General features: G+C 35.5%; 2 protein-coding genes across 2 annotated transcripts in view; both read right to left on the bottom strand.

Annotated features, from left to right (window-relative positions):
- Window positions 1-511: 511 nt before the first annotated feature.
- Window positions 512-2,250, bottom strand: LOC113231128 (centromere protein X-like). Its single transcript, XM_026465297.1, has 3 exons — window positions 2,120-2,250; window positions 1,645-1,839; window positions 512-928 (listed from the first exon to the last, which is right to left on the bottom strand). Exons 1-3 carry the CDS (start codon window positions 2,201-2,203, stop codon window positions 911-913), a joined length of 297 nt encoding a protein of 98 aa, XP_026321082.1. The 5' UTR covers window positions 2,204-2,250; the 3' UTR covers window positions 512-910.
- A 2,684-nt stretch (window positions 2,251-4,934) lies between these two features.
- Window positions 4,935-11,393, bottom strand: part of LOC113230840 — a 39,014-nt gene continuing 32,555 nt past the window's right edge. The window contains exons 18-21 of the mRNA XM_026464939.1: window positions 10,708-10,898; window positions 6,052-6,429; window positions 5,382-5,457; window positions 4,935-5,282 (exon numbers count right to left, since the gene is read on the bottom strand). Coding sequence (XP_026320724.1) covers window positions 4,935-5,282; window positions 5,382-5,457; window positions 6,052-6,429; window positions 10,708-10,898 — 993 coding nt within the window. The remainder of the gene's footprint in view (window positions 5,283-5,381; window positions 5,458-6,051; window positions 6,430-10,707; window positions 10,899-11,393) is intronic.

The raw sequence follows: 11,393 nt of genomic DNA, 5'->3' as shown, positions 1-11,393 counted from the left end.
CACAGACCAATCTGACCAATGGGAAACACTGCAATTTTTTACTATGGAGCCTGGGTTGGCTCCTGTCTGGAGTGTAGTGCGGCCCTGGTGCTGACAAATAATGAGAATGATGCTGACAAGTAGGGCTCAACTCTTAAAGACAGATTTGCACAGACCATGCAGATAGTCTATGTAAAACACTATACAACTGTGTTTCAAGCCGTTCAAGCCATCTATATGGCCCACATGACTACTCAGAAGTTGACAACAGATAGGAAAGAATAATGTACAGTGTACAGCACATCAAGCTATACATTTTGGTTCGAATATCGTCTCCAGTGCAATGGGACAAGATTCGACAATGTGTAGCTTGATATGTTGCTGTCTGTACAACTCCAAGATCAAAATTTTATTGCATTGTCATATTCACAGTAACCATTATACACTTGGTAGATTAGACAAACATAAGGCCCATTATTTACCAAACCAGAGTGAAGAAGAGCTATGTGTCCATTTGCCTCACTTGCTGATGCAAACACATGGTTGAGTTACATTTTCCCTTTAATACACACTTATAAGGTAGTTGTACATAAGTTTACAATTTTTTTCACTTTTCTATGACGGTATGATGAATGAAATGTATGTTTGATTTTGTACAGTTTTTGAAATTAATACTTTCTTACATTCCCTCACTTTTCAACAGCTGTCAATACTGTCACAGAGATAACAAAATAACAAGATATGGTTGCTGAAACACCTTCTATGCTGTCTGAAGTGGCTAAAGAGCCATAAAATCAATCTAATGAGCAGCAAAGTACCCTCTTAATAATGACAATATATTCTCATTTATGAACGATGAGAACACTGAAAACAATTATTCCGTCAAGTAAGGAAGTTTGAAGAGAATCCATACTGTGTACTCATATATTGTTTATGGGAAGTCCAGCATCTGAAAAAGAAATTTATGTTCAGTGGTGAAATTATAGGCATGTGGGACTTGTCAAGTTATGTCTCAGGGTGACAGGTGCAGTGGTAGTGCCCCTCAGATATTTGCAATTTAAAGCTGAGTGGCACTGTAACTGTTATGGACAGGTATGTAGCTTACCATCAGGTCTTACCACAACTTGTTCATCCTGTCACTTGATGTTATAAAAAAGTATTATATCAGGTCAATCACCTAACCTCATGGTCCTCATGTTCAACACCTGTACCTGATCCACTTACTGGGGAGGGGTTTTCTATGAAGAGTGGGTTTTAAGGTGCTTTCAAATTAGACTCTTATAGACACGCTGCAGTGGTACCACACTATGAAGCTGTGGCCGCGGCATTACAATTTTCACACAATATTTAGAAGCACACTCGACTTTGACAATCACAATTAGTGAACTAAAAATTTCAAGGCCCAATCAGATAGGTGGGGTGTGAAGTCTTTGAATAGTTTTGTAAAACTTTATGGAAACAATAATTAGTAAACTAATTTGATTGTTGCAGCACAGCTGAATGCTTCTGTTGGATGTCACAGAGGCAGCATAATCAGATTAAAAAAAAGGAAGCTTTACTAAATAATAACTGACTCCTGTGATCCAGGATTTTCAAGTGCAGCCAAAACAACCACACCTGAAAATAATTTAAAAAAATTAATGTAAGTTTAACTTTATGACTTACCAACTGTGGGAGACATTTCTCCACATGTTCAATGTCAACTTTGTCACAGTTCTCTCTCAAAGCTTGATTCGATGCTCGGAGACATATTTCCGTCACAAGACACTTAGACACTTCCACCACCAGTGAGAGTGCGTCATTACCTAGTTTAGTTTTATTGTCTTGGAACGAGCCATTTAAAAGCTCTTTTATAACTTCCTAAAAAAGGTATTTATTGTGTTTTTAGTGCACTTAAGATGTACCAGCAGTAGCCTGTTTGGAGAAGGTTGAGCTAATAATCTAGCTCTAATATCGTTAAGGGGGTACTGAATCTTCTACAGCTTCAATGCTACTCCAATTATTTAAATAATAATTTACAAAGTGTGACTGAAACATCCAGTATATGTTACTGAGACCTTAATAATAGTTTTTATACGAAAGTTTAAATAGTGTTCATAATTTATTTAATACACATACAGTACTTAATGTAAAAACTTACTTGTTTGAATGTATTCTTAACATTAGACGCAACAGACGCTGGATTTATATTGCCGTCATCGTTTTCATCAGTATTACGTGCCATTGTAACTAAAATAACGTGTGTTTTGTTGTATGTGTAGGATCACTAATTAGAATAGAAACAGGATAAAACAAAAATTTCAAACAAAGCACGCAAAATACTTAAATTGTTTAAATTTGACGTTTTAATTTTCGTTCAGAAAAATTATTATTATTACTTTTTATTAATAGTTTTGGCTTGGATACAAGTCTTTTGAGCCATGTCTTCGTTAATTATCGGGGTCCTCTGTAATATTTGCCATTGTAATTCTAAATTCTAATACATTGTTTTCAATTTCTCTTAAATAACTTAGTTCACTTATTTGGGTTTATTAAACAGTCTTTTAAGCGGCGGGAGTCAATATTTATGTATTACTTTCACTTAAATCACATTCATTATCTTCTATTACTTTGAACAATAACTTTGAATTCGTATTCGTAGTCTTTTGTAATTTGGTTTAAAATAAGGAATATAGTTCTAACTTTCTTCATCACTATTTCTTTCATCGTTTTTTCTTCATAATATACTTCAAATAAAAATAATCTTTGTAAAAACGACTCGTAACTTCAAAAACCCGCCCAGTTCAGAAGCATGATACTTATAATATTCGGTCAAAAATTCCAGAACGATGTTCTTCTTCGGGCGCACAGACTACTTATGGCGTATTTATTCGACACGAAGTTCAATAGTCTGTGAATTTCATTGCGTTTATCACGCGCGGTCGGTGAATAAACCTCATCTCGCGGAACGGTTTCCAGGAGTGAGTCCCTTCTTGGGAACAACAGCCCGGACCTTTGGCATATAGGGTGAAATTGTAGGTGACATACAAGGTGAAAATAAAAATCTTCTGAACCATTTGGAGTTTCCCTTGGCTTGTTTTGGTAACCTCATCCAACGGAAGAAAGATCTCCCTCCTTTACAAAACTGATTATAATTCGTTCGCATTCCTTAATATCTACAAATGAAATTTACATTTGTATTAGTGAATTAAACTAGTAATTAATATAATAATTGTTATAATATATAGCTTACAAAGATAATCCAGAAATCATAGTTGGCATGGTGTAAGCGCCTGCAAAACTGTTATTAGCAATTATACGGACATGATAAACTGTCATTTTTAGATGATAATTTTTGCAAAAGGCGTTTTCTTATTTTTTTTGAATAACTTTTTATAGAAGCTTCCTAAAATAGTGAAAAAAAAGTATGTTTAGGTAGAAATTAGGTAGTAAATAGTTATATAAAAAAAGTAAATTATATACTGCTAGAACCATGAAAAACTTAAAGGGGTCCAGCCATCCTGAAGTCAGAATGGCTGACCACTTTATTTGTTTAATATTTCCGTTAGCGCAAAGGTAGAAAATATGTCAACAAAGGTACTAAATAGTAGAAAATAGGTAGTAAATAATGAGCACAGTTTGAGTTGTACATCTCGTTTGGTCCAGCCATCCTGACGGACACAAAAAAATAAGTCTAAGTGTCGTATTCTAGAACTCTACTCAATGCTCAAGTCGGGATTTGAGTATGGTTTAAAGCACTCGAAATCATACTCAAATCCCTGCCATTAGGGCCGTATTTCCAGTGCATGAAATCGTACTCAGATCCTGACTTGAGCATTGAATAGAGTTCTGGAATACGACCCTGAGGGTCGTATTCTAGAACTCTACTCAATGCTCAAGTCAGCATTTGCACTGGAAACACAAGCACTGGAAATACGACCCTAATGGCAGGGACTTGAGTATGATTTTCAGTGCTCACTGCAATACTCAAGTCCTGACTTGAGTATTGAGTAGAGTTCTAGAATACGACCCTAAGATTCATTCCCAATCCCATTGAACTAAGGAAATAAAGAACCGAATTACTTGTCTTTGTCCGATTGATCTAATTGGGATCGCTCCCACTAAAGACCGAGCAGGCACAAGTTTAGACGAAAAGGCACGGCTCTCGAGAGTAGTCGAAGAGTGGTCAAATGTGCGGATTTTTTTAATGTATTCTCGTATATTAAGTATATTTTGCGTACTTATGTTCTTTATGTTGCCACGTAAATATTAATATTTTAACAAAGTTTAAACATTCATATTAATCATACAGATGATGCTTGCAGTTTGTAGGTAAGTATGTATTAGTGAGATTTCCAGTGTTTTGAAATATCGTTACCTCACTTTCTCAAACTCGTATCTTAAAGCACAACGTTACTGAAATGCAAAAAATGGATTGTACAGTGAAGAGCACGTCAAGCTTGACACTTTGTACCGTTCTTATCGTAAGCGACATAGAGTTGGTTTTAAGCCTTAAGTGTCAAGCTTGACGTGCTCTTGAACCTGTACCTACAAATTTTGCAGGTTGATTTCAAATCACATTTCCTTCATAGTCACACACTGGCTTTTATCTAGTCTTAAAGTAATGCATCCAAATTAACATCCTTGACTAGAAACTTTAAAATAAATCGAAAGTTTTGCCATCTCCTGAATAACCACTGTTTATAATATACGAGTTTGAGAAAGTAAGGTTTCAATATGCGACCCCATCAATACCTACACACTAGAATAGTACAATTACGTATTTCTTTTTTTATATTTTTAATTTACTCCTGTTTACTTTACTTCCAGACTGTTGTTAGCGAAGTTTAACATAAAATAAAATTTTGATTTCATATTTTTTATTACAAAATCCTAACACTATGACATTTTCGCACAAAGGCAAATAGATACATAAATGTATGTACCACAACGAGTTGGAACTGTTACAAATAAAATCATAACATAACAAGAATATCGAGCAAATACATGACCCTATCTTTGATTTCAGATCTCGTTTTATGTGTTACACTTTCCGATAACATTTGATACACATTTTTCTCATCAAGAATTTCCAGTATAGTCTTTCCTTTTCTTTCACTGGGGGAGAGATATTGTAACAATATTTGTAAAATAAGTTTATCTTCATCTCGTTTCCATTCTGGTACTTCGGTTTTGACCAGTATTTCTTCACTCATAGCCATTGTTGGTAGATCTTCAGTATGATCTTGAACTTCGATATGACCTTGAACTTCGGTTTTACTAATTGTTATTTCTGATGTGTCCATCATAGTTGGTTGGTCCTCCTGTAACAAAGTAACCGGGCATACTATATTAACATGTTCCACGGTTTGATATATATTTTCAGTATAATATATATATATAATATATATAATAATACTTACATTTTTAATAACGGAATTTCTAGGTCCGTGATTACTATTGCTTTGATTATATACGGTTCCAGTGTCGTCTTCACCACTGAAAGATTAATAAATAACACTGATTAAATTGAAATCAATGCTGATTCTGATGAAGCACACAACGTAGGATCGCGTAACCCATATCTATTGCTACAGAAGTCTTGCAATGAGTGTCACTAGACCATGGCTTCTTTAAGAGAGGCTCGTGACGCTATCATAGGTGGTAAGCGTTCTCCCTACTAGGTTATCACTGTATAGACCAGTGGTTCCCAGGCTTATTTCGGTCATGGACCCTTTACTGTAACACTTAATCTTGAATCTCCTCAAGGAAATTAACTTTTACGTTCTAATAAAACCTACTAGACATACCGAAATTATGCATGACCGATTTCGTCCGCGCCACATGATCATGCGGAATAACATCGCTTTGCAATTTTTTTTAATGAAAATTTCGATCTATTTCGCGGACATTTTTTTACTTACCACGGACCACTTAGAACATTTAATAGACCCCTAGGGGTTCGAACGGACCACTTTGGGAAATTCTTTTTTTAAATTAAAAAATAAGTGCGCATTTGACTTCCATCTCACCTGATGAAAAGTGACGATGAAGACAATCAAACAAACAAAGAACAAATGTTAAAGAACAAACCTGGAAGAATTGTCAGCTTCGTAATTCATCGTGACAAAATTGTCGTCACAAATCGTCAACGAATCTTCTATAAAATCATCTGTTTCTTCTGAATTCATCGAAGGCTCTATGTGCGATTTATTTTCCGTGCTTTCTGGCTGTACCACTTGATTGTCTTTAGTTGCATTTGGTTCTTCAACACACTTGGATAAGTCAATTCGTGTCGTTTTATGTGGCATTTCTTCATCTGTATTCGTTTCTAGGTTCGGAATTAGTGTTAAATTATTTCCACACGATTGTCTTATGGTACAAACAGTATTTTGAGAGTTACTTTGTTTTGAAGTTTGTGCTTGGGGTTTTGTTTGCCTGGTGTTTGGAATAGACGTTTTTGAACTGCAACTGTTGGGAGAAACGATTATGAGATAAAAGTGTTAGTGTTTAATTAAATTACAGACTCCTCCAGTCGCGACTACAACTGCGAACAGAATATAGGGTAGTGCTATTGTGACGTAATCCTACGCGAGCGATTTTATTGTTTAATGATATCAAGTGAAGGCACGGAGCGGCACGCCTATACCACACTCTGGACACTTCATACAACGGTCGAAAGTTACCTTCTACTACTACATAAAGCAAGACGCTATCTGCACACACGCTAATGTGTGCGTGAAGTGGCAGGGTTACCCACCACTTTCTCGTAATATTACGTTACGAGGTCAGAGCGGCATGCGGCATCATAACGAAAATTCTTAAGCTAAGAAAAATCTTTCAATTCAAAAATTCAAATTTAAAATAATCTTTATTTCATAGGTAAGCATTATTACACTTGAAATCGTCACAATGGTTAAACTCTACCGTTCATTCGTAAGGCAGATTCCCCTGAGAAGAATGAGCTCTAGGGGTTGCTCTTTGTAAATAACATTTACAATATTTTTTTTTTATTTGAAACATCAGAGATCGAGACTACCTCCATGAGCTAAACGCGTTACTGCCACGGATTTTTGTCATCCAAGTACGCAGAAGTTGTATAATAACCTTTAGTATAAAGTTTTTGTTTCGCTATAGTTTTAAAACTCGTGAAAGGCATATTTTGTATATCAACCGGAATCTTGTTATAGAAGCGTATACATTGCCCCTTAAATGATTTTTTGACTTTGTGAAGACGACTATCAAGAAAAGCTAGTTTATTTCTATTCCTCGTATTAATGTTATGTCTGTCACTATTTTTCATAAAGAAATTACTATTCCTTTTAACATAAATTACATTTTCATAAATGTACTGTGAGGCTAGTGTAAGAATGTTAATTTCCTTAAACTTATCTCTCAAAGATACTTTGGGGCCCAGATTGTAAATTGCCCTAACTGCACGTTTCTGCAGGACAAAGATTCTATTGATATCGGCGGCATTACCTCAAAGCAAAATGCCGTATGTCATTAGACTGTGAAAGTAGCTGAAGTAAACCAATCTAGCGGTTTCGACGTCTGAAAGTTTCCTTATTTTTTAATCGCGTACACTGCAGAGCCGAGCCGTTTTGATAACTTACTTATATGGGGACCCCATTGCAATTTAGCGTCTAACGTTATACCTAGAAATACAACTGTATCCACAAGATTCAATTTTTCGTTTCTAACTACAATGTTTGTAACCGTCTCTCTAACATTGGGTAATGTAAATTTCACACAATTTGTTTTTTTCTCATTAAGAAGTAGGTTATTAACAGCAAACCAATCAACTACTTTAGATATAGCATTGTTCACATCGTCGTAGGAATATTGGTGCCTTTGAACTTTAAATAATAAGGAAGTATCATCAGCAAACAATACTATCTCATGTTTTATACCCTCCATAAGGCTAGGTAAGTCATTAATATAAACTAAAAACAAAAATGGGCCTAGAATTGAACCTTGAGGTATACACCCATGCTAATTGCAGATCCTGATGATCTCGTACCGTTAACATCGACCCTCTGTACCCTACCACGCAAATACGATTTAAGAAGGTCGAGATCACGTCCCGCCACACCATAATGGCGAAGTTTCCTGACCAGTGTATCATGGTGAACACAATCAAAAGCTTTGAAAGGCCACAGAATAAACCAATAGCATCATGTGAGACTTCAAATGCATCAAATATATGATTAATCAACTCGACAAAAAAAAGTTTAATATACAATTTATTTTATTTCTGTGTGTTTTAGGTTGGTTTTTTACTGTCATTGTGTTGCAAGAGTATCTTTCCGTTGTCTTATTAATTAATTTAAATAATTAGAAGTTGAATTATTTTCAACAGAATGATTATTGTCAATAAACTGACCTATGTCAACGGACTGCTCAATAGAAGCAGCTGGTCTGGTAGCCAATGATTTGGCTGAATTATTAATATAATATGATAGCAACTCTGCTATCTGTCTCCTAAAATAACTAGTAAGATAATACCTATCTTTAGTCAAATAAAAATATTTACTAATAATTATTAGTATCCATAAAATGAAATTTACTATAATGAAATGTCAAGCTGTGTAATGTTCTATTTAAGTTATGCCTCAAATTATTTTCACTTGTTGTGAGGCTATTGCTGAAGGGAAAAGCTAACAAAATAATTTCTTTTATATTAATTAAATTATTTAATTGTGAAAAATATTGTATTAAATCTTTTTTGTTACATTTTCCTCTTCTGCCAATTAAAATTATTAATGAAGTGTCTTTGTCAAATTTAGTTGACAAAATACTATCTAATATTTTACAGTATGTTGCACCTGGCATGCCAATATTTGTTAATTTTATTCCTAGGTGGTTAAGTTGCTAATCTATATTTTAACCCATTTCATCACTATACATAACAATATTTTTTTGAATTTCATTTGACCTAGTTATTGACTCTGTTTACTATTGAATCTGTTATCTTTAATTCTATTAATAGAATCCTAATAATTACACATGTTCATTAGGTATTTATGTATACCGATATAATATTATTATTTCCACTAATTCACTAATTAGAATAATATTGAAGATTTATTTAAAAATATATAAAAAGCACTTAAAATGTTGTGTTTTGGACAGGTACTTTTAAATAAGGTAACCAAGGTATTTGAAATTGCATGTCCAACTTTATCATTACCTAGTTAGTTATTAATTAAGTATATTCACTACGAAATGTTTTTCGGCTCACGAAGTTATGGCGTCTCGTTATATTGATATAATAAATATATATTATATATTATTCTGCACTAAATGAATGAAGAAAACAATAACTGAACGAGTCACAGACATAAGTTTTTTCGTCTTCGTTTCATCTTTCGGAAAATGAAAGAAACTCCTCTCTTTATCCCGTTTAGATGATGATAAATAGTCGTAGTCACAGCACAATTCACGACCATTATAAATAGTAACGTACTGAATAAATGTAAACTATATTCAAATATGAAAGCCGTCTTAGCGCGATAACGGCTCGCCGACAGCCTTGTTGTCGTTCAGTCAATGTGATCGTCAATGTGCGGGGCGTGGTGCGGTATCTAAATCTAGGGAGGGGCGGAGAGTGTCCATTCTTGTTACTTTTTGTTCCCTGCCTATACTTAACAGTGCCAATCAGAGCTTTAAATCGCAAGTCCCGTGAGGCATTATGGCTGCGCCCGTTGACAAACTGTGAGTTTGACTAGCTCCAGTGGAACGCAGTAACTGCACGTCGCCGTGAGCGTTCGCTCGGTGTTCAAACTATTTAAAATATTTTTCTATGAATTTTAACAAAATTATTTTTATCTTTATTATTATTACTATTTGATAAAGGTTATTTCAATATGAGTACGTGCGTATTATTATTAGGGAATATACACGAGACTACTATGATGAATACCAACATTTTTTTTTCAAACCTTTAGGTACAACTAGTAGTGGGGCGAGTCGGAGGACAACCGACTCGCCCCTCCGTTGGCCTCCGGGAGCCCTGGCGTAAGCTAGGGCGGCCGGGCGGCGGCGTCGTGGTGAATGTTCACTGATCCCACGGCGCCGACTCAACCGGCGAGAGGGAAACCCGGGGGGGCTTTAGTGGGGTAGTCCCTCCAGTCTGGAGGGAGAGTCCCCACATAACAGGGGTATCCATAAAGATTTCCACCCCGTCAAAAAAAAAAAAAAAAGGTACAAGTAGTAGTAGATTTTGTAGCGGTAGAGCTCCTTGTGAAAGAGTTCGTCAAGAGAAGTACTGCCCGCTGCTGCTGCTGTAATGTTTGCGATTTAAAGCTCTGAGTGGCACTGCAACTGTTACGGATAGACGTGTAGCTTATAGTCTATTCCAATAGAATTGAGAGTGGACGTAAACAAATAATTCTATTGGAATACACTATAGTGTATCACAATAGAATTTAGAGTGGACATAAATCCAGAATATGATAAAAATATATAAATCAAATAAGATAAAAATCCAGAAGTGATTTCTCCAGAATTTTAACCCAACTGGTTTGTTTACGTCCACTCTCAATTCTATTGGAATACACTATACCATCAGGCGCACGACATGATCGTCCCGTCACTTGATATTATAAAAAAAAACTAAAATAATAATGAGACAACCCTACGCTCTGAGCGAAGTGTACGTGGCTGAAGTTGCACTGTTTTATTATGACGTAAGTCTTAAGTGGGAGTTAGATTTAAGGTGTGTAACAGATTTAAAGGTCCCCTTACCTAACATTATGTTTCCTGCTATCAGCTCGATGCGGGAATAAAGAAAAAACATGTCTTGCAAGTGTCGGGTAACCGTACATTTTGACAAGCAAGCCAGTGCACATTTGACAAGAAGTTGATACCCGATCCACTAGCAATTCGTTGAGATAGGTCAGCACATCATGTTTTCGTTCGTTGTCCGAGATTTCAGACTGAAAGGGAAACGTCAAAAATGTAAGGTTACTTAAGCTTATACATTATAATCACATTACTGCATATTCTATTTATGCGGAACATGCACTAAAAATAAATCACAAAAAATTAAACAAATGTTGGCAGCTCCCGAGTCCCATCAAAATCAGTGCATATATGTTAATTATAAATATGCATTGTCCGGATGACATAAAAATCGGATAGCATTGATTAAACATGAATAGCGTGCAGAACACTGACGTTCCTGATGTGCTTGTCATGGAAATGTGCGAATGCATCCGTGTATGTGTTACGGGCAATTTGATAAGATCGGTCACTTATGAAGAATCGCCGGTCTGTAGTAATAATCCCGGCAACAAATGGGCAGTGTAATAAAAATTCGACCGGGACTATATATGAGGCATTCCTGACGCAAAAAAAGAAGGATTATTGCCTGCTTGAAGTTGGGAATATTCTGCCCAATCCTGTGATAAATTGACGCCATCTTAAGTACG

Source organism: Hyposmocoma kahamanoa, unplaced genomic scaffold, assembly GCF_003589595.1.
Source record: "Hyposmocoma kahamanoa isolate Upper Pololo Valley unplaced genomic scaffold, ASM358959v1 64, whole genome shotgun sequence".
In the NCBI taxonomy this organism is placed as follows: domain Eukaryota; kingdom Metazoa; phylum Arthropoda; class Insecta; order Lepidoptera; family Cosmopterigidae; genus Hyposmocoma; species Hyposmocoma kahamanoa.
The sequence above is the reverse complement of the archived record's forward strand: the minus strand, read 5'-3'. Positions and strand labels throughout refer to the sequence as shown.